Source organism: Echinops telfairi, unplaced genomic scaffold (assembly GCF_000313985.2).
Source record: "Echinops telfairi isolate 266 unplaced genomic scaffold, ASM31398v2 ScPeMD7_3;HRSCAF=10, whole genome shotgun sequence".
Lineage (NCBI taxonomy): Eukaryota > Metazoa > Chordata > Mammalia > Afrosoricida > Tenrecidae > Echinops > Echinops telfairi.
In genome coordinates, this window is record NW_022103899.1 from 7547692 (window position 1) to 7571577 (window position 23886).

Genomic DNA, 23886 nt, shown 5'->3' on the forward strand with positions numbered 1-23886 from the left:
AGATCTCTTCTCAATAAATCCCTTTAAGCGCCATATCATTATGGCTGAGTGAATACCCTCAAAGAATAGGCTGTGATTAATCACTAGAGGTTGAAATTATTAACAGACTTCAAACTCTGACTGTGTGTGTCCTCTGTAAGCTGCACACTGAAAGTCTCTCCCGCTATAAGGGTTACATAGGGCATTTGGTTTTCTTTAAAAGGTCATGAATATCTGTACTTACACGTATGGGACACATTTTAAGATTGTTAATTTTTTTTTTCATTCTTATCAGGTTATCAACACAGGCCATAGCCTGGCTCCAAATGTCAGTGTGGAAATAATGGTGCCAAATTCTTTTACTCCCTACAACGAAAAACTGTTCAACATTTTGGATGTGCAGGTATAAATGTATTCATTCAACCTGACCTTATTGTGTATGTCTTAAGTTCATGCAGACCAATCCTTTATTCCAAATGATATTGTTAAAATAGAGCTTTCTTTGTACTCATTTCAGTCCATTGCTCTGTTCATTTGCTGTGACTTTCCTGTGCGTTTCTGGAGTACATTTTGAACATGATACATTGCATTACACCCAGGGAATCACACCGGGATCTCTCATTTGATGTACACAGCCACAGAACTAAGGATATATCCTAAATATATACTTTAGGATATATTTTCTTGGTGGTCTGAACCTCTGAAAGTACTTTAACTGGTAAAAATGTTAAGAGCCCTTTAAAAGAGCTATATCCAACTCACTAATCAAGAATCAATGTTCTTGTGCTGATGTTCTGAGTCAGGTCTTGGGGCATGCCACCTTATTACTGTTTTGATTTATGCCTAAGCCAGATAAATGTTTCGTTCAAATTCCATGGTGTTAATTTATGTAAGGTTGAAGCATTTTAGTAGTTTAGGCCATATATCCGGCACACTATCATTTTTCTGGTTTGTTGGCTTGTTTGTTTATGTCTTTGCCACCGAGATTAAGCCTTTCCAAAATAAATCTGTCGCAAATTCAGGAATATCTCATATGTTTTTGGAAAGATAATCATGGGGTTTTTAAAACTCTCCAGTTTTTGTTGTGCTTTCCCCTAATATTGAAAGGCTCTCCTGGTTTTTATCTTCATAGACTACTACCGGGGAATGCCATTTTGTAAATTACCAACGAGTGTGTGTTCAGCAGCGGAAGAGTACGGTGGAAACCATGAAAGACATGCTCAATTTCTTGTCAAAGTCTGACAAGAGGCTCTTGGTAAGTGTCCGTTGTGGACGTTCCCGGTGTGCTTTCGACCGCAGAATGAAACACGCACAGCTCCCCTGGTTGGACCGTAGTCTGTCGCGTGGTGGCAGAGAGCGCACGTTTGGCTGTTGTTCTTGCGTGTGAAGAACAGACCTGATGAGAAGTTTGAGAGGAGTTTAGAGGAAAGATTGCACTTCATTGTATGCTAGACAGACGCTGTTGCAGACCCTCCGGGATACCAAAATGCTGTCCTCACCTGACCAGCCTTTGAGGGATGGGCTTAATTTTCATGCTTCTCATCTTTTTGTTGTTGTTGTTTATATGTGACCATTGTTTGTTTGTTTGGTGGGGGGCGTACTAGATGTACTTGAGTAAGATGTAGATTAGGAGTCTTTCTTTCCATTTGGTCCAAGAAGGGGACAGTCATAAGAATAACGAGAAGGCATACTCCAGTTCAAATTCTTTTTGTTTCGGTTATAATTTACCAAACATTCGCTTTTAGCAAGATCATCTTTTGAAGTACCACTAAGGAAAGCAGATTTTTATTATCAAGCAAAAAGATTTTAGCCATTTAGTTTTAACTGCAGAAAGCTTTGATTAACTTTGTACTTATATTCATGACGCGCTTTGTTTTCTCTTCAAGTTCTGCACAGTCGATGATCCACATTGCTTAATCTTCTTATGCCATTTGGGGAAAATGGAAAGTGGAAAAGAAGCCAGTGTTCACATTCAGTTGGAAGGCAGACCATCTGTTTTAGAAATGGTAGGTCTAAATTATAGAGATAACTCTGGGGGTAGTCCATACCGAACCTGTAAATCCAACCATGTTATGTAGGTAGGATAGGACAGAGGCATGGAATAAATTAAGAAACTCTGAATAAAAGTAAAATTGGAGTAAAATCTAAAATTATGTTTCCATTGATCTCTTCCATACTCCAAATTGATTGAATGACATTTTTTAGTAAATAAACAGGTTATTTAGATGGAGTAAATCAAATTGGCCACCTTTGAATTTCATATGTGTCCATTCCAAACCTCTTTATATTATTCCTAAAATCTCATCTTTTACTTAAGAAAACAAAGAGCCAAATTAAGTTTCATAAAACTAAACTAAAACATCAAAAAACAAAACAAAATAATAAAAGTATAGTTTCAAAAAGTGAACTTTGAAACATTGAATAGAAAATAAAGGAGCATGTATATTTCTGAGGAGTACTTCAAGATAAAGCTACTCTTGATCCCCAACTCTAGGATCTGTTCATTAAATATGGATAGTATCTCTTTATCTGAGATTACAGATTAAATGAGTTGATTTTTTTAATAAAACCTAATAATAACTCATGGCACATTGAAAGACAGAGGAAATGATCTGGTACAATGTGCTGAAAGGAATATCTGAATTTACTATACAGTGTGGTGGTCAAGAGGAAGATGTACCAGACAGGGAAATAAGAAATACCAAAATTAGTTCTAATTCTGTTAAAAATTAAGTCATAGGGCTATCAAACAATCATTCAAAATTTTGCAGTCTACCTTGTCTTCCTTTTAAGCCTAGACTCATCAACAACGGCACTATTGATATTATGGGCCAGATACGTCATTCTTGGGGAAGGGAGAATGGTCTGGTGCATTGTGGGTATTTCACAGAATCCCTAACTTCTACTCATTGGTTAGAATGGAATAAAAATGAGCCCCAAATAAACTGGACTTCAGAAAACATATAAATGTTTTCTTTACCTTATAAAAGAAGTATCCAGATAATAAATTCAGTGCTAGACTAGCTACTTTCATCTATGAAATAATATTTAAATCACAAGTTATCTGCAAAACAGCCTTGCTTACTACAAGAGTTTCAACACAATGATGTCATGTATATTAATACCAGGAACAAAAAGAAGCACCACAGTTAAATACAAGTGAAATAAATTGTGGAAACCTCTAGAGAGTAGGCAAAGAATTTATATCTATTAATATATGATTTTGTGAAATAAAGGATAAAGGATATGCCTTTTATTTAAACAGGATGAGACATCATCACTCAAGTTTGAAATCAGAGCGACAGCCTTTCCGGAGCCAAATCCAAAAGTCATTGAATTAAACAAGGAGGAGAATGTTGCACATGTAAGAAATTGCTACCTTTTTAAGTACAGTAGTAGGGAACTAGCATTATTAGGGTGCTTATAATCACTTCCTATAGAGTACCAGAAGTAACAAAAGTAGATAGTAGCCAAATCATGGAGGGCCTTGCATACTGCAGATTGGTCTTGTCCATGAGTGGAAGGAGGGCAGGACTCTGATTGGTAAACTTGGTGCATGAGAACAGGCTGGCTTGGGGAACAACCATGAGAAGAGCCCATTTTTCACTGTTTCTGCTGAACAACCATCAGTGTTCTCTGTGGTTCTCTGAGACACAGAAGAGAATAGAGTGGGTTGTTAGAACTACGAATGGGGACTATGAGACATTTGAAAGGAGGTATTAACATGTTTTTTAATTGGTGTCTTGTTTTCCTTTTGCTTAATTCATGCAGGTTCTACTAGAAGGACTACATCATCAAAGACCCAAACGTTTTTTCACTATCCTTATCATTTCTATTAGCTTACTACTTGGACTTATCTTACTTTCATTAATCTCATATGTTATGTGGAAGGTAAGTCTTCAGTAACTGCTGAAACTAAACCATTTAAAAAGGCACTTTATGTTCTCAAAGTCAGTGGTTAGCTCCAAGTTACTATATTTAAATATGTTAGTATTTAATAATAACTTTGTAAATTAGATACACAAGTGAGTACCAGTACAAATTTCAGATGTCTACTATCAATATCAAAGTCTTGCTAGAAAAGATATACCTTCTTAATAGAAGCTAATTTAGTTACAACCAATGCTCAGATCAGAATACTAGCTTTGAAAAATAATTGTTTAAGAAAAGCCTTTGACAACATTGGACCTAATATTGAAAGCCATCCTTGAGAAGAGAGTTGTGAGAGAGAATGAAGGAGAGAGCGAGAGGGAGAGAGAGAGAAAGGGGAGGGAGGGAGAAAATGGGTATACGGGTACAAAACGATTCTTTACCCAATTATTGCCCAAACGACGTTTTACTAATTATAACTAGCAAGAGCCTTCACAATGACTATGACATGGAACATAATTTAAGAAATGCTGGTGTTGACCTCTTAAATACTTGGCATGGGTATAATATGCTTATTGCTATCTGCTATTAACTGTGTAATGCTATTTTCAGGCTGGCTTCTTTAAAAGACAATATAAAACGATCCTGCAAGAAGAAAACAGAAGAGACAGTTGGAGTTATGTGAATAGCAAAAGTAATCCTGAGGATTAAAGACTCCTTTAAAGTGTAGAGAGCTCACAAACACACCGGGCTGCAGAAATTTAAGACAGTGTTTACAAGAAAGCATGAATTTTACTAAGGGTTCTTCCATCGACTTCCAGGACATAATGAAAGTGAAATCCTCAACCCAGGATTGTTCTCTGCAAGAAAATAACTTGCAAATGTAATATTCATCATGCAAAGATATTTCAGATCTCAGGTGGGTTGAAAAACACTAAAGCATTCAGTTTATTCAACCAGAATCCCTAGAAGACATGGTCAATGGGGTTGTATCTGAACAAATCTTGGAATTGAAATATCTTTCCTCTCAAAGAAATATTAGTTACCATCGTTGCTTGTCTTGGTAAAAACAAAAATCTACTGAATGGGCAATCTTTTTGAGATCTATTTGAAAACAAAGGTTCTTAAAAATGTCACAGAATATTTCAGAGAGCTACTTCCAACTATATGAAAGCGGATCATTATTGACAATAATAATTCATCCTCAAAGATGCTCATGAGTGCACAGCCCTGTGGGCTCCTTCACCAACCATTTAGTTACTGTTCTACAAACAATAGTGACCAGGAAGCGAACGTCAGAGCCAACGCGTAGTTTAAAAAGCTGCTTCAGCGTAGCCGTGGTGCGGTGCCTGTGGGTGTACATGTGTTTTAGAGTAATATATGTGTTGACGAAGGTAAAATCACTGGTCCTTCTACATCACGATGTTAACGAGCGGCTATTGTTGGGTGCTGTCAATTCATTTTAGATTTGAACCAACCAAATGTGCGAGAGAACGCCTTCTAGGGTTTTCCTCACTGTAATCTTTACAGAATAGATTACCAGGCCTTTTGACTGTGTACTCAGAAGATATTTTTATTTTAAATCAGCCTCAGATTTCTATGTTTATGTAAATAATACTTAAGGATTCTCTTTTATCTTCTGTAATAACAGATTACAAATGCTGCACTTCAGCTAATATTTGAAATAGAAATACACTGATATATATAATGCAGTATAAAAATTGTACTATGAAAATCACTAATGATTTTTTTAAACAAAGGACTGCAAACAATGCTTAGGAGCTAATGCTTCATACAAAGAATGTACTGTATAAAATCTGACTGTCCTCAAAAATTTAGAAAATCACAAGTATTTTTTTGGCTGGTACTCGTTCCCCTTCAAACACAAGCATTAAGTATATATTCATCAAGTCTATACAAATATTCTCCTTTGAAAGGAGAGAGGTAAAACACAGTTGACAAATTCAATTATAAATCAAAATATACTGATTTAGTTTATATACAGTGAATATAAATGTAGCATCAAAAGTTCCATGATATCTATGACAGCTAAAGTATTTTTTTACTGTGAATATTGTTGTAAGATTCTGTTTTATAATGAACATATCTCCTTCTGGAATTTAAATAATTTAAGTCACAACTTTTCCATTTACATAGAGTCGTTTTTATATTTTTTCATATACATGGTTCTGACGCACTGCGTGCACTAGGATGTAATTGCATTTGAATTGTTCCGTATCTATATGTGTATGTCTTAGTGATCTATTGCTGCTCCAACAGAAATACCACAGTATATAGCTTGAACAAACAGAAATGTATTCTATCACAGTTTAGGATGCTAGAATTTCAAGTTCAGAACACATCTGTAGGGGAAGGCTTTCTGTCTGTCAGCTCTGGAACAGGATTGAGATCTCTTCAACATTTGTGGGCCCAACCTCCCTTGAAGACTTCCATGCATCTTGTTATCCGTCTTCCGCTGTGTCTTTTTCTCAGCACAACGAGCCCAGGTTCAAAGAATCTCCTCCATCTGGCTCTTCTTTCTGGATGGTTCTAATGTCCTTCCTCCTCTGCACATCTCTCTCCAGCTATCTCTCCTCAAAGGTGATGTCGTCACTCCTCAGGAAAACTTCACTTACCTTGGATCAAGGTTGCGCCTAGAGTAAGGGTGTAGTATCCTACCGTAATTCCTTTAAAATGGATTGGGTGGTCACATCAGAGCACATCATGGGGTAGAGTATGGCATTACATAACTGCCACATTATAAAAAGAATGTGAGAAAGCACTGAGAATCATGGCCCAGTCAAGTTGACACACATTTTGGGAGGATACAATTCAATCCAGGCTGTTTCACCTTTTAAATCCACTGCCATTTCCCATGGTTTCTGAGATTGTAAATCTTTAGGAGAACAAACTAATCGTTATCCTGCTGAGCTGCTAGTGGGTTTATACTGATGGCCTTGAAGTTAGAAGCTCTATACTTTACCCAGTGCACTAGCAGGACTCCTTTTACCCTAAAAATCTGCCTCCTTCCCATATGCAAAAAACTCTCACCCCATCATATCGCCCAACAAGTATTAAATCAATAGCAAGTCCAAATTCTATCCTGGGTCAGAATTCTTATTCATTTATGAAATACAGAGTAAAAAGTACCTGCTTCCAAAGTACAATGGTGAAACAGTAAAGGTAGACACTACCGTTGCCCCCCTAAAAACACCCAATTCCCTGCCAGGGAGTCAGTGATGACTCATAGCGATCTACTGTGGGTTACGGGAGTAGAAAGCCCAGACTACTTCCCTTGGAGCTGCTGATGGTTTCAAACAGCCAATTATGTGGATCGCAGCTCAATGTATAACCTCGATGTAACCAAGGCTCCTAGTGCCATTGCAGATGGAAGAAAAGGGAAAAGGGAAGATAGTCCCCAAGCAAGTTAACACACCAGCAAAACAATGTACATGAGCTCTTCGGGCTCGAAAATAATCCTGTGTCCTCTGAGACGTTCTAGGCAATGGCAGTGCCCTCCAGACTCTGGCTATTAGCTCTGATCCCTGGAGGCTGGCTGGAGAACCTTCAGCGCCACCTTCCAGACCCACTGGGGTGGCAACCCTGTTCCTTTGGCATTGGGTGGCCCCATTATCTAACTGAGTGGTGACCCCACCCTTGGGTATGGCTGCCCTGCTCCCTCAACTTTGAACAGCAGGTCTAGCCCCATTCTTTTAGCCCTTGTGGCTGACACACCAGGGTCCCACACCCTGGAGCTGAGTGGAGACTCTGACTCAAAGGTAGGAGATGATAGCTCACCTTTTAAAATCTCAGAGCCTGTGACCTCACCCTTTGAAATGCCAGAGGTCATTGTGGCCCTACCCTTTGAAACTGAGACAGCTCTTTTCTGTTTCTTCCTTTTTCAGCATCTACTTCTTGGTTCCTAGCCTCTAGGTCCATTGGGTTTCACGGGCCAGGCCAGCCTCTGCCCTAGTTAGGCAAATGTTACAAAGTTCTTTGGTTCTACCTGTAAGTGCCCAGAGGTACCGCACTCCACAAGAAAGCCCCCAGCCCAAAGGCACTTGGTTATCTGGTTCTGAAGGTTGGCTACTGTGTCATCTTGTGTGATTCTCCTGGTGTTGTTACGACCGTTTCTCGGCCTCTCCTTTTCAACCTCTGCACCAGCTTCCCCCACTTCCTCCCCGCAATTGTCCATAATTCTAGCAGCAGTGTCTTCAAGGCAATCTAAGGTTTTCCCATTAAGCATCTTAAAACTCTTCCAACCTCTAACCATTACCAAGTTCCAAAACAATTTCTACATTGTAGGTATCTATTAGAGTAGCACCTCATTCCCTATATTAAATGCTGCCTTAGTTATCTAATAATGCTATAACACAACTACCATAGTGGGTAGCTTTAACACAGAGAAGCTTACTCTATCAAAACGTAGGAGGCAAGCAATCCAAATTCTGGGTAGGGAAAGGCTCGCTCTCTATTGGCAAGGTCCTTGCTTCCTTTCAACATCTGTGAGGCCAGCTCTCCCTGGAGGTCTCCCTAGGTTTGGGCATCAGTCTTCCTCTGAGTCCAGGAGGTTCTCAGCCCTGACTCCCTAGATCTAAAGGTAGGCTCTGCTTCTGGCTCTTGGTGGGGCTTAGGTCCCTCTTTCTATGCACACTTCTCTTTCTTCCATAAAAGAATGATGCAGGCCCCAGGGAAACCCCCAGTCCAGGAAGGCAGTTGCATCCACCCTAAGCCCTTTAAAATTGATTGGCTGATAATATCGGATCCTATCATGGGGGATGATTATAGTACTTAACTACTCAACCACTGGGGATCATGATCCCACCATGCTGACATGTATTTGGGGGAGGGGAGGGGAGAATATAATTCAATACATGACAAATGTATAATAAATTTGTGGACCTTTTAAAATAATCTCTTATTGAAAATGAAAGGGAGAGATATATTGGAGGGCAATCTTTACTGTAATGGAAAATATTTCCTTCTATAAAATCCATGCCAGCTGTTCCTCTTTAAAAGAAATTTTATTGAGCTGTAGTGAACATATACAAGTCACGTGTTCAATAATATCAAGACAGGTTGTACAATCATCGCACAATCCACTTTGGGAACTTTTCTTCTTCCTTGTCCTCCTTGATGTTGGCTCCCCCCTTCCCCTCCACATCTGTGCCCCAAGGCAATCATGAATCCAGCTATCCCAATTTCCCTATACAAATACGCATCCAAAACAAGGGTCAACATTAAGCAAGGAGACCTCTTTTTAGACTGCATAATCCATGTGAGTTGGTCTGTTCATAAGCCTTTGAGGAATGAGGAGTGAGTGTACAGATTTCTGGAAGCACTTGAGCAGTCAAATATATCTTACAGATTTTTTTAAATCAATTTCTTGGGGCTCATACAATTCATCACAATACATAGATCAATTGTGTAAAGCACATCTATACATTTGTTGCCCTCATTATTCCCAAAATTCGCTTTCCTCTTGGGTTCCCGGAATCAGCTCATTTTCCTTTTTTCCCCTCCCCTTCCCTTCCTCCTCCCCTGTCCCCCATGCACCCTTGATAATTTATAAATTATTATTGTATCTTATATTACACTGTCCGGCGTCTCCCTTCATGACAATCAACATGAAGCCTCTGTGTGGACCCATAGAAATAAATTTATAGAATATGTCGTATTTGACAGTAACACCCTTTTTAGTAAAAGTGGTTGTATGCCTCTATCATTAAAAGAAGCCAGGGTGATGTGGCGGTTAAGTTGCTGGACTGCTAACCAGTCTGGGGACTGGAGTCACCGGCTGCTTTGCAGGATAAGGATGCGGCGATCTGCTTCCCGGGATTACCGCCTTCGAAAGCCTGTGGGGCAGTTCTAGCCTGTCACTAGGAATCGGAATGGACTTGACAACGACGGGATCATAATTAAAAGCTAACTCATTCTTTCAGAAGAATGTATGGAAATGTTGATGAAGAATCAAGCTCAAGAAAAGATTCGATGTTGGAAGGATGAGGCCTGGGAGCAGTTAAATTTGGTTCTTTTCTGTAAGAGATGACAGTCTTTCAGCTGTATTCACTGAGTACAGTGAAAACATGTTATGCTTGCCCTACACCCATGTGATAGGTTTTCGGTGCCAACATGGCTCCCATAGGAACATGTGGGTGGGGTTTAGCCTGTCAATCAGGTCACAGTTTGATTGGCAACTGAGATAAATGGCTAAGGCCGGCCTCCCTTTCTTCCGGGAGGCGGGGCACACACTCTCTCTGCTTTCACCTTCCTGGTGACCAAGCACGCGGAGCCCGGCTGAGACCTGCAAGAGCTCTGAGATGCTTCCCCTGCCACTGGATCCACACGACTTTGCACTTATTGGCCCGTGATCTTCCTGCGTTTTGTATCATTGCATGTGCTGAGGAGGGATTTATGGACTATTATCAGAGTTATGAACTACTATCGGACTTATGGGCTTGATCTGGACTGGGCTGGGATGTTTTCTTAATATACCATGACTCTTTGCTATAAAACTCTTTCATATATATAAAATCACTGAATTTATTTCTCTAGCCAACCCACCCTAACACAACCATATTCTCAGGTGCAGAATGAGCACAGGTACTTGTTAGGCCAAATTCTGCCTAGTTAAAAAGATAATTCTTGTATAGTTTGAAATAAAATTTCTTAGAGACTTTCAGAATGTTTTTAAAGTGAAAAAAGCAAATGAGTTTTAAATTGTTTTAAAGATCATTTTATTGGGGGATCTTACAGCTCTTATAACAATGCATACGTCAATTGCATCAAGCATATTTGTGCATATGTTGCCATCATCATTTTCTACACATTTATTTTCCATTTCAGCTTCTCTTTTTTCCCTCCTTCCCCCACCCTCCCATCCTTGTGAACCCTTAATAAATTATAATTATTTTCATATCTTCCACCAACCGCTGTCTCCCTTCACCCATATTTCTGTTGTTCATCTTCCTTGGGGGAGGGGAGCTATGCGTTGATCATTGCAATTGGTTTCCCCTTCTTCTCTTCCTCCCCCCACATTCCCCCTACCCTAGTATCGCTACTCCAATTTCTGTGCTTGAGGGGTTTATCTGACCTGGATTCCGTGTGTTGTAAGCGCTTCTCTGTACCATTGTGCATGCTCTGGTCTAGCCAGAACTGAAAGGCAAGACTGGGGTCATGATAGTGGGGAGTGAGGAAGCCTCAAAGAACCAGAGGAATATTGTGTGTTTCATTGGTGCTGTACTGTGCCCTGGTTGACTGATCCCTTTCTTGTGACCCTTCTGTGAGAGGATGTCCTGTTGTCTATCGGTTTGGGGTCTCTGTTTGTCTATGGGTTTGTCTATGGATTTGGGGTCTCTGCTCTGACTGCCCTCATTCTCAACAATATCTTTTTGTAGTTGTTCTGGGTCTTCTGATGCCTGTTAGCTGATCCTGACACCTCATGATCACACAGGCTGGTATACTTCTTCCACGTGGGCTTGTTGCTTCTCTGCTAGATGGCCACTTGTTTAACTTCAAGCCTTCAGGAGCCCAGACACTAGCACCATCAGCTTTCTTCACCATATTTGCTTATGCACCCATTTTGTCTTCAGCGATAGTGTTGTGAAGGTGAGCATCACAGAATGCCAGGTTTTTAGAACAAAGTGCTATTGCCTTGTGGGAAGCCTTGAGCAGAGGCCCAAAGTCCATCCATTTCCTCAATGTATTGCCATTGAAATATATGTACATAGACCAATGCCTCTATTTTTATTACTTATCATATATAATCGAGTATAAGCTGAGTATATTTTCACCACATTAAAAAAATCATTTTATTAGGGGGTCAGCACATTTTTAATGCAGTTTTTGTGGTAAAATTAGGTGCCTTGGCTGATAAAGGGTAGGCTTATGCGTGAGTATATACAATAACACATTTACATAAGTATACACCTATGTTTATATCTCCATCCATAGCTCTGCTTCCTAGATCTTTCATCTGTTTCCTTTTACTTTCCTCCTGTGGAAGTTTTTAATTTTCATAAGCCATTTAGAAGCCCTGGTGGCGTAGTGATTGCACTTTGGGTTGTGATCCAGAAGGTTGGCAGTTTGAAACCACTGGACCTTTCCAGTCTGCAGGCGGAAGACAGGGCTTTCTACTCCCATAAACAGTTACAGTTTCATAAACTCACAGGGGCAGTTCTACCTCGTCCTGTAGGGTCACTGTGAGTCAGTGTCAACCCAATGGCAGTGAGCTGTTGTCACGCGGTCCCTGTGAAAGCTTATACGTGACTCCAGATCCATTTGCAGGCTCCTCACAAGGGCTCAGTCTTCACTGAGCTCCCTCCGAACCCTGACCAGGGACGTGAACAGTCACCCTCAGAAAAAGTGTATTGGAAAAGGCTTTATTTCCATGCTCCTGACCCACCAGGATGTGGCAGTCCCCCTGGGGACTTGCCTGAGTGCTTAATGGCGCTCATCCTAGGGTCATGGCTGCCTTGGACAATTTGGTGAATGATCACAATGTACGTATCCCAATCATGGCCCCGTTCCCACTCAGCTAATCTAATCCCATCTGTAACTATGATGTATTGATCTGCTGCCAAGAATACATTTGTAACACATTTCTGTGACTTCCCGTGTCATTTTCAAGGTCATGTATATCAGCCAACCGGTGGATACCATTATGATCTGGTGCTAATGGTCTCCCTCATTTGGACAATGGCTTTCTCTTGTCCTCCTCCATCTTGTTTATGACTTTTATCATTTTTTTTTCTCTAAAAATCACGACATACCACTTTTTGGCAAATAGACTAGGCACTGGAAATATATGGAACAATGTTTCTGTTTCAGCTTATATCACTAACTAGCTGTGTGACCTTGTAGTTTAACCACTATGGGGTAGTGATTGCATCAGTAAAACCAGAGCATACTTACACCATCACCTTGATCTCTTCTTACCAGTCTATAAGAAATTTAACAATAAAAGGACGGACTCAAATCTGGGTAAATGCAAGAATTTATATTGCTTCACTTTAGAATTACCTAGGTTAAATATTGATGCTTGTTACATTGTAACTACATGACTTACTTACTTTTAACATCAATACCGTGTTCTCCAAAACCAAATTTTGTTTTGATATATTTATTTTTATCTAGATTTCTTAAAGCTCTAGATTTGATTTTTAGTAGCATCAAAAATAGCTATTATAATACCTTAAAATACACTTCTATTAAGATATCTGTTTAAAGCGTGACTATATTCCTTCATATTAAAACTCTAGTTTTTACATTCTTTCACAAACAATTGCATGTTGCTTTGCCATCATTCATGTCTTCCACATCTCCACCATAAAGACTAATAAGTCTTGGGTGCAATCTGTAAAGAAAATAATAATATGCATCAATTATTATCCCATCGACCTATCATTCTGCACTTTTCCACATACGTGTACACATAGATAGAACAAATAATAAGGATGGCACAGAATGCCAACTATTACTCTAATGTGAACCCAAACCAGACAAGTCAACTAAGCATATGCTCTTGTAATCTAAAGCTGCAATCCAAAAAGAATCCCCCCCAAAATGAGAAAATGATCAATCCGCAGTAGTATTTACTGTAAGGCATTCTCCACCAATACCCTGGCTGTTGCTCTCCTTGTCTCGGCAAACATAATCCCCTGCTGCACACTCACATCTAGTGAGCCGCCTTGCACCCTTCTTGTACCAGGAAGTCTTGATTCTTGACAAGACCGAGTTCGCGTGTTTCTAAACCTGCCATTTGTTCCTGTTAAGTAACACAGTACATTTTTTTTCATGTAAAATATGTTGCATGCTTTGCAAAATTTTGATAGAAGCAAGTGCATGAACACAAAGCATGATAGTATTAATTAGCCACGAAACTGAAAGACTGAGGGTCAGGGGCTAATTATCACCACCTAGAAGAATTCATCACTCTGATATCTTCACAGAATTTAAATTATTAATCTTAATAGTAAAGAATTTTAAAAAATTAAATTCTTAATAATTTTAAACCAAAATTGAGATTGTAGCTATGTGTTAGCTATATATAGTATAAGAAGAAAGCTAATTAAGAATGTCAGAGACTCATCAATTTTTTTTAAATGGTAAAAATGCAAGGTTAAACTTTTTACTTATTTATTCAAGGCTACGCAGATATCTTTTCATGCTTCCCTGATTTAGTGGCTTTTAAGAAGGGCTATTAACCAGGCAACTGCCTACAGCGTGGGAGAAAAGTATGAGAGAAGCTTCCATTTTATTATGAGAGAGAGGTGTGTCTACTAATAGACAAACATGTTGAGGAAATAAGTAGACTTACTTTACATGGACCTCAGATGCTACTTCCATTAAATCACCATCTACATTCCACGGGAAACTGTTTTCCAGACCAATTTCATGAGGCTCATGTCTCTCGTCTGAATTGTGTCCATTCAAATTATTCTTTTGTTGAACTTTAACTTCTTCAACAGTGTAAGTCTCAACAAATGGAAAATTGAACTAAAGAAAACAAATGCAAATAATCATGCTAGCACCTACCTGTAACTGCTAACACAAATCAAAGAATTGGGTCCACCTTCTCTTGCAGCTCAATATGGGCATTCATACGGACATATTCTTCTATCTCTGAAACTCTTGTTATGACTAGGGATCCAGCTTTTAGAGGAAGGCACCCTGTTTTGTTTTGCTTTGTGTTTTTGTGTTTGGTTTTCTGGAGGTTTCCTGACTCACTTAATAGCTAGCAGCTGGACATCTTCTTTCTGGACAAATAGTACATGTTTATGAAAAATTACATATGACAATTACATTATAGACCTTTCAACCAAAGACTGGATCTTTAGCCTGAATCTGTAATGCTCATCTATTGACACAGAAGACTGCTCTAATATACTGCCTAAATTATTAATTTAGCTTATCTGAAGAAAAGTAAACTCTAAAATAAGTCTTACTCTTAGAATTTAATTGGGAAGAATGTAGGTCTAAATGTACCAACATGAAATGGAAAATGTATCCTTTCATGAAATAAAAGAGGAAGTTGGTCAAGTTGATTTTTATAAGAGTCTGTCTGCTTCATTCCCACTGTAAGGACAGATATAAGATGTCTGTGTGTATTTACTGACCACTATAGAATGGTACACCCTAACATTCAAATTTAATTTTTCTTTTGGTTTGCCTTAGATTAAGTGTTCTCTGAAATCACTAAGAAAGGGTAGACAAATAACATTTTAAGGGAAAGTACACAAGAAGCATGCAGAGTGGCGTGGGAGGAATGTTGGTGTCAGAATTGGTGAAGAAGGGGAAAGGATGGAGGGATGTCTGATCCCTACCTCATGGCTATGGAAGCCAGATGATGTCAGATATGTCACCCCTCCAAGCCTCTTACCTCAACCGAAGGCTATTAGCACAATATGGAATTATCTTATGTCAGTTTTAACAGTATATTGTGAACTCATGCTTACTCAAATTATTATATTCTATACTATCAGCTAGTTTTATGGATTATTGATAGACGTTCATAAATCTATTACATCATATCGCCAATTGTTAGGCCAGTACTTCACAAAATGAATCTCCACTGCTCTGGGCACAATGCATATTTCCTCATTGTGAAGCTACAGACTTTGCTAGATGGAACTTTGGAGAGTACCAGCTTACTAAGTACCACGTGAGGGGTGCGGGGAAGAGAAGTCAATGACCAGGGTTGCGATGCACACAAGGGCCGTGATAGCGCCGCCACAGAACACACTGGGGGAAGGGAGAAGAGGTCCGTAGGCTCAGGGTGGGAAAGCTTAGGATCACAAGAGAAGCAACCTGCAGGCAAAGGGAAGGGGTTCTGGGAAGCAGGACAACATGAGCCAAACTACACAGGTAAGGGAAGAACTGTATTTGTCAAACAACTACAAAATTCCTCCTGAGCAGCACACAGGGAATCTCGTAAGAGGTGAGGCTGGGAGGCTGAGACGTAGGGAGCGGCAAGGAGAGTATAAGCCGCCCGTGTTCCATGCTGGGGAATTCAGAATTGACTGAAGACAAGGAAAAAGTCATTAAAGTACTCACCAGGGGAAAGAGAAATAAGGTACGTGTTTTAGAGAAATCCTTTCGGGGGTGGGGGTGGAGGGGTACGTGAAAAACAAGGTCAGAGAAAGGGAGGCAAAGAGGGGGGACTTTTGTCAGCTGTCTCTTCTTTAGGTGCCCCAGTGGAGTAGTGGTTATGCGAGGTTAGTGGGAGAAAGATGGAGCTTTCTACTCCTGAAAGGGGAACCGATGACAACGATCTACATATAACTCCCTCCCTGGGGGACAGACAACAGAAAAGCAGGTGTAGGGAGGTGTCGGGCAGTGTAAGACACAACAAAGAGTAATCATTTATGAATTATCAAGAGTTCATGATCTCTTCTTAAGAACGTAGACTTAAGGAAAGGGGGGCTGTTTCTCTTCAGTTGGCTGTTCAATAAATCATCAGAGTATCGGTTCATCAAGTCTTTCTAGGGAACTTAGAAGTGATGAAGAGGAAAGAGAAGCCTGGTGATGGTCAAGCATTCTATGTGCAAGGTTTTGTGACTAGTTATTGACCGTTTATTCTCCTCCCATTTGTTCTCATCAAACTGTCCGCGAACGATTTCACAGCTTCCAGGATGTGTGAAGCATCGAGATTTATGAATCTGGGTCCGTACTTTCAAGATGCACAATTTTAAAAATTCACATCCCCCCCCCCCCACGTCAGTTTCTTAGTACCTAAATTTGTCTGTCAACAATGTGATTATGACTAGTTACTCTTTCCTCTTAAAATTGCAAATCCCAGAAATGAAAACCCCAGTATTTGACTGTATCAGTACTCGACGTAATTGGATTTCGACACCAAATGTAGAGAAAATTTTGCATCGGAGCTTGAACAAAACATCGGAATCCGACCCGCCACACGTGATTCTTGTAAACGAAAGCAGTTTGGGTTTCGGTCACGGGGCGTTCCTTGGCGTTGTTAGTGCGCGGTGTTTAAACCGTTTGCAGCTGTGTTCCAAGCGTTCTGCCATAACTTTTTTAGTTTTTGTGGCCTTTTGTGCTGCTTTTAGATAAAAAACATGGTCCTAAGAAAGAGTTTTTGAAAAGAATCATAATAATAAGGAACCGGTTAACCGTCTCATCGATATTGTTGATGATAATTTAGTAAACCCTTTTAGAAAACAGTTAAGGAAATGCCAACAGCAGAGCACATTCCACAGGTTTGTTTTTTTTTTAGAAAAAGCCAGCCAGGTCCTAGTGAAAAAAGGCAAATAAGGGGGAAAAGCTGAAAATCAGCTGCCAGTTGATTTCATGGAAGGGGATTCTACTTCCAAACAAGGCCTCTCTCTCCACACCTCCTCTCCGTATCCGTGTCCACGGACTCAGATCCTCATCCAGCTCAAGGTAAGGGCCATACTGTAGTTGCTAAAAAGTTTTTAAATGTTGTGTTTCTTTTTAAAATTATATTCTTTTACTCTGAACTTATTTACTTGGAAATTTCTGTGTAAGGTTTTGTATAAAAAGGCAAGGGTAGGGTAAAAACTTGGTGGTCGAGAATGGCTTAATGGGAAAAATTGATTCGGAACTCGACTGCATCGCATCTCCACACTCCTTCTAGAACGGATTAGCGTGGAGGTCTGGGGTTCTACTGTATAAATATACCTATACATCCATAAACATCACAGCACATTCTAATTTTTGAATAAAAGACATAATGTCTGCAGAAAGATGGTGCTCTTTGTGAATATACAGCCACACATTGATCTCACTGAATGAGCACTGGCAGATTGGCAAACAAGTGTCAGCAGAGGCTACGGACTGTGACTTTGCAGAGAGCTTGGCGCTGTAAAATCAAGAAAGCTAAGCATCTCAAACTTGATTCCTTTTTATTCTGATAAACAGCCTGTATTACTAATTTACTAAATATTTCAGTATAACATTGCATTTTTAAATCGTCTTTTTGTACACAGAAAATGGAAATAACCACCACACTATAGTTCAAAAGAGACCAAGCTATATTAATACTGGGGAATATTTTTCAAAATGGAGATAAAACACAGATTGGAAAAATAAGAAACGAATGTACTCAGGAAAATGGAGTCGTCTTCAGAAGGGCTGGAGGTCTACTTTTGCAGCCATCTCTCCCTTCATGATTACTAGGCTGCCGTTTTGTAGCCAGAAGAACTTACAATACCTGATTCTGTACACTGGCATATCTTTTTAGATGTTTGACAAATGCTGGTCGAGAAGTGTTTCGTACAATGATCAGGGCCATACTTCCGTTATTTAATCTGAAATAAAATGTTTATAGGCAAACATTAGAAGCTAATTGGGGGGCGAAGGTAATTAATAGACTGCATAAGTTTTAACTACATCATTCTTAGAAGAAGAAAAGAGAAGTATTTCCTAGACATTTGAGTCAGGACAGATAAATCATTATGCATTAAATGCACCTAAAACTCTTAAACCCTCTCTGGCTGTCTTATTTTACAAATGACACAGCCTTTTAAATCAGTTTTGTTAAACTACTGGCTTCCTGTTCAACAAGCTGTTACATTATGGGGCTTAAAGAGAAGAAAAACAAATTATTCTACGCCTTCCTCACACATAAATGTAAAGTTTAAAATCCATGTAAACATTGGCTAATTAAAACAGTTAATACATATAAGTAGTATAAAGGATAATTGAATTCTTTCTAAATCTAAAGTGTGACTTAAATATTATTTATGGGAACAAGGTCTAAGTGACATTAGAAATGAAATACATCAAAGTGACCGTTGAATGGATGAAATTGAGTGGGCAAATGTTGCCACAGCATGTTTAATTAAATAGCAGAGCATTTTAATCTCACCACTCTTCTGTCTAATATGAGACTAGAGAGCTAGAGGTGTGCCTTTGCACCAAAAAAGCTACTTGCAAATGCATCTGGCATGAGAATGAAATTTGCAAAAATACAAGCAAATGATTTCTAGACCTAGTTCAGTGAAAATAGGCGGTTGTTCCAAGAATAACAACAATGCCATTACAAAGGAGCTCTTGAAATGTTGTTGAAGCTCAGGTTAGAACTGGAAGAGCCGTTGGAGATGGGCTCGTCATATACTCATTTGGTGCCGAAGGGAAAGCAAACCCCGAGGTTAAGTGATGTGCTCCATCGGGCACAGAGAAAAACAAAGGGGATTCCTAGAGCCTGAGCTCATCCTCCCCAGGGATGAGTGCGCCAGTTATCCATCATGCCACAGCTTCCCAGTCTAAAAGAAATAGCCCGGGAATGTTCAGAGAACTGCTACATGTGTTCCTCATTTCATAATGGGTTCGTTGTCATTCATAAGCCTGCAAAACTCTCATGTCTATCTTTCAATACTTACCAATAGAAACACAGCCAGTGTGCCTGGCACCCTGATAGCTTTATATCTATTATTAACTCATTTAATTTTCAAATATTTAGAATCTAAGAACAAATTTATTAGCTCCCATTAACAATTTAGGAAATCCTAGTGATTCAGCAATTAATGCATTCAGCTGGTTTAGGTTCAAACCCACCAGCTGCTCCAAAGGAAAATGCGATGGCGGTCTACTTCCTGGAAGGTTTACAGCCTTGAAAATCCTGTGTTGTTCAAGTTCTCAGAGAGCCACTATGAGCAGAGTGTTTGGGGTATTAGCAATTTGCATTGAGAAATTTTAAAGTAAATTGTACTTTATTGGGAAAAGAATAGTTAACAGTTGAACTTCCCGTGCAATTACCTCGAATCATTCAGAAGCTACAGCTTTGAAAATCTCTGGTCAACCAGGGCCCACCTTTTGGGAAAATATGGCTATGTTGGATTATAATCCATGGAAGAAATCCATAACCAGCTGGCAATCAAGGAGCCCTGGGGGTCAATAGGTAACACTTCGCTTCTAACTGAAAGGCCAGAAGTTGGGGCCCCCCAACTGCTCTGTGGGAAAAGGTGTGGCCGTTGGTTTGCATCATGATTAACAGCCCTGGACTCCCCATGGGGCCGGTCTGCTGTGGCATGGGGTCCTTATGAGCTGGAACAGCTCGAGGGCAGTGAGTTTGATGCAAGGGGTTTAATCACCATTCTCTGGAGAGGAAAAAACTCATGAACGCATCAATACTCATTGTTGGGAGAACAACAGTTGAATTTCGGCCCACGTACAATCTTATGGAGTGTCCCTGAAAGAGGTGGGAATCAACTTCTGCAGTAAATGAAGGATTCCCACCATGAAGGTCCTTGAGCAGGCTCCAGAGCCTGAAAGGCAGCAGGATGGATAAGCATTGCTTCAAATGATGTACAATAGAGCTCCTCCAATCAGAAATGTCATGTTCGTGTGGGGTTTCTTCTTAACGGGTTGGGAATTATAGAGGGACACATACAGCTAGGTAAAACCATTGAGAATGTGCTGAGGAAAACAGGAGGCTCAATTTCTCGGTCACTCAAGCTATAGGAAAAATCCCCATTCCGAGTTTCAATACTAGAAGTCATTAGTAAAGACCTTGACATCTGAAGTTTTCATATCAAAGTCTGTACTCTCTCATTTTCTTCTTTTAAATTTGGCTATTATCTTGTTTAGTGCCATATATCAATTGCCTAAGAATATATCTTAAAGCAAATCTCTCTGGCCAGCTGTTTATCATCCTGGTTAATAATTTAACATAATTTTGCCTGGTGGCATGGTGGTTCCTTGTTGAGCTGCTAACGCAGGTGAGCAGTGTAGAACTACCAGCCCTTCTGAGGGAGACAGAGGCTGCTTTCTACCCTTGTAAAGGGCTAAAGTCTCAGAAACGCACAGGGACAGGTCTGCCCTGACCCACAGGGCACTCTGGACAGGCATCGACGCAGAAGCCCTGGGTTTCGTTAGTGTGTTGGTTTTTTGTATTTCACAATATTCTAGGTTCTACAGGATTAGAAAGAGGCCAATAATGGACAGCGATTTAAAAAGAATGTGTAAGAGGGAGAATATCTCCCCCTGGTCTAGAAAATAATATATAAAATATCTATAATTAACTCCATTGCAAATACAGATAGGTGGTTTGTAAGCATCACAGAAGTGAGATGTTTTATTTGACTAAAAGTTTCAAAAATACACACCTACGTGGTTTTTATTCAAAGGGCACATTTATGCTTGCACTGAAATTGGATAACGGACATTTATAAGAAATGCTACCGTTTAATACAATGTTCTAACAAATGCCAATTAAGAAAACAAACAAGTAAATATAAATAAGGCAAGCCTGCAAAATAGGTATGAAATAGCAAAATGATGTCAATGAAATCAAAGGTGTTTGAGTCTCAGTGATGGCAGTAAATCAGACCATTTTCCAGGTTAATGCTTGTTCTAAGCCTACACTAATGACAAATCCCTTAGAGTCTTGATGATTATAAAGTTAAGAGAACCCATCTCTTATATGAGTCTAGCTCTCCAAGATTGCATAAGTATCGTAGGAAAAACCACTATGATTTTATAACAAAATAAACCCCAAAAATGCTTACTCACCTGGTGTTGGGTGCCAAGCCTCTTGGTGCCACTGAACACAGGCAAGGGATTGCCATGATGCTGACATTCAGGATCTGACCCCGGGTCACTTGCCACTCCTCACCATCACCTACAGGTCACGGAAGTGGTATGTTACTCTCTCACCAGCGCTGCCTTAACGCTCCAGGGGATGATCTTGAACTCACCAGATTTAGAAGATCCCTGGGCCTTCCTAAAAATAAGACACAAAACAAAGAAACAACCACATGACACACATGCACAAAACAGTTTCTATTAAATATGAAGAAATTCAAGAGATCATCGTTACATGTATTAAATATTATCTTAGGTTCACTACATTAGACAAGTGAAAATTAGACGTGTGAGCAATTCTATTCTTTTCAATAGTGTAATGTGTTGATACATGTAAGAGTAAAATTATATTTAAAAGGTCAATGTTCTCCTATTTCTTTCGAGACTGGAGCCCTTCCTTCAATGAAACGCTATTCCGTTAGCATCGCCTGTTCTTTCGGATGCCAGCTTGTTAATTCCTCTGGGAAATCTTCCCACAGAATGATGAGGACAAATCTTCCTGTAAAGACTGTCTTGAAGTCCATGCTCTCCATAGTCCAGCACAAGTACAATCGGCTCTGACTAATGTTTGCATTCACACTGGCTACATGTGAATTAGCGAGCCGACCCTCACACAATTGTGTTCCACAATTTCTTTATCAGAGGCCCTAAGCACAAGTATGACAAATTGTGTCAACACGTTTTATGCTTTAAAAAAAAAAGAATACTTCTAGATGTCTATGTAATTCTGAATTTTTCACCTACCTGTCTTGTAAATCCTGAGAGGTTTTAAGTGGTAAAAATGCTATTTCACAGTCCTCTGGCCTAAAATAGAGTGAGGTACGTTATTTGTTGTCATGCACTCTGGGATACAGCATATTTTAAAAACAAACAAACAAACAAACAAAAACTTACTTTAATTTTGCCAGAGCCTTGATGACAGCAAAATCTCTCCGTTGGTTAGGAGACATCCATCGATGTTTTTCCGCCAGAGCCAAAGTTCTCCCACCAAAGCCAAACATGGCGGAGAATCCAAATCGAAGAAGCCTGCCAGTGGTGCTGAAGGTACAGACATCAACGGGCTGTATGTGCCCTTGAATGTTACCAGCCAGGCAGCCAAGGAGTGCAGTAGAACCATTCATCAAAACAGTAAAGCATAGGAGAGCATATTTATTTACTTGTAGATCTCTAGCGACTGCGCACCATGATGAATATGCTCGCTACCACTTCATTTCTCATTGCCTACCACTACTGCAATCACCATTTATAACTTTCTCAAGGTCTTAAGTGGGGAAACGAAAAGAAACAAATTTTGCAGCTTATTGCTATTTCACATAAAACATTGTTACAGGAGTACATGGGAAATATATTTACAAAGTGCATTTTGTTTCACAGGTTTGCTTTGCATTTATCTGAGCGTATATGCTCTCCATCAATTGGGATGGATAAATGATCTAATGGATTCATACAAGAGAGAGATTTTTTCACCGTGGCATTTGTTCAACAGCATAATGCCAGTCTTAGGGCCAGGGTAGTGTCAAACAGCAGTAGCTGATACATTTAAATTGTACATGTGGACTTTCTTGATTTGCTCATAAAATTGTGGGTTTTTTGACCATCCAAACAGGGTAGCTTTTTTGGGGGGGTGAGGCATTTCTTTGCTTTGAGAGACAGAGAACCTGTTTTTCCTTAGACAAGTCTCACAGAAATAAAATGTCTTTTCTTATAAAACTAAAAGCACCCCTATAAAAGTGTCACGTATTGGGAAGAAGCCTTACCCAGGATAATGTGCAAAGCTGCAGTTACCACATGAGGGACTCCATGGAGAGAGTGGGCCAGAACATTAGTAGAACCTGTCAAATTGAGGTGAAACATGGATAATCAATACATTTGCCAGTGACTTATTGTATGTAGTTGTCACCATTTAATATTCTGATGAAAAATGAATGGAAGTTTTCAGGAAAAGGGTAGAGTCAGGGATTGCCATTTTCATTATAAACCCAGCAGTATTGGACTATACAGGTAGTCAGTGCTAGACATTTAATAAATAAGAATTAAACCTGGAAGCAGATGGAGAACCTGTGGGGAGCATGACTTGCATATGAGAAACCCCGACGAACCCTCAGCACAGAGCTGCACAAGTAGGAACGGTTAAGAAACTGTAAGAAATTCTAACTATCCTAACAAATTAAGCTGACAGTTAATCCAGAATTAAACCCTTATGCTAAGGAAATTTATTCATTGATCTCAATGTACCAGTTGATCTCAAGATGGACCGAATGCTTTCCAGCTCCCAGCATTCACACTGATAGGATCCAGGGGCCTGTAACAAACTAAAAGTCTCTACACGAGCTTCCCTACCTACTCCTTCCCTGCCTCCACGTCTAGTCCCGAAGCAGCTTCCTGGAATCTGAGATTGATTCCTTCAACTTATACTATCGGCACCTTTAGTGTCTCTTCAGATAAAAATTGTTGGCATTTTTCTTTAGTTCC

At 39.7% G+C, this 23886-nt stretch overlaps 2 protein-coding genes across 4 annotated transcripts in view; one reads left to right on the top strand and one right to left on the bottom strand.

Annotated features, from left to right (window-relative positions):
* The window catches only part of ITGA4 (integrin subunit alpha 4), a 78053-nt gene extending 72597 nt beyond the window's left edge, over positions 1-5456 (top strand). Inside the window, exons 23-28 of the mRNA XM_004701469.4 lie at positions 275-382; positions 1112-1234; positions 1866-1985; positions 3245-3343; positions 3751-3870; positions 4462-5456. Of these exons, the coding sequence (XP_004701526.1) occupies positions 275-382; positions 1112-1234; positions 1866-1985; positions 3245-3343; positions 3751-3870; positions 4462-4560 (669 nt within the window). The 3' untranslated portion in view covers positions 4561-5456. The remainder of the gene's footprint in view (positions 1-274; positions 383-1111; positions 1235-1865; positions 1986-3244; positions 3344-3750; positions 3871-4461) is intronic.
* A 7370-nt stretch (positions 5457-12826) lies between these two features.
* The window catches only part of CERKL (ceramide kinase like), a 40600-nt gene continuing 29540 nt past the window's right edge, over positions 12827-23886 (bottom strand). For 2 of the 3 annotated variants that reach the window (XM_045297399.1, XM_045297392.1), the window contains 8 exons: positions 23172-23246; positions 22309-22486; positions 22159-22218; positions 21528-21553; positions 21343-21451; positions 18041-18137; positions 14168-14346; positions 12827-13204 (listed from right to left, as the gene is read on the bottom strand). In XM_045297399.1, coding sequence (XP_045153334.1) covers positions 13123-13204; positions 14168-14346; positions 18041-18137; positions 21343-21451; positions 21528-21553; positions 22159-22218; positions 22309-22486; positions 23172-23246 — 806 coding nt within the window. In that variant the 3' untranslated portion in view covers positions 12827-13122. The remainder of the gene's footprint in view (positions 13205-14167; positions 14347-18040; positions 18138-21342; positions 21452-21527; positions 21554-22158; positions 22219-22308; positions 22487-23171; positions 23247-23886) is intronic. The other variant, XM_045297396.1, reaches the window with a different exon arrangement.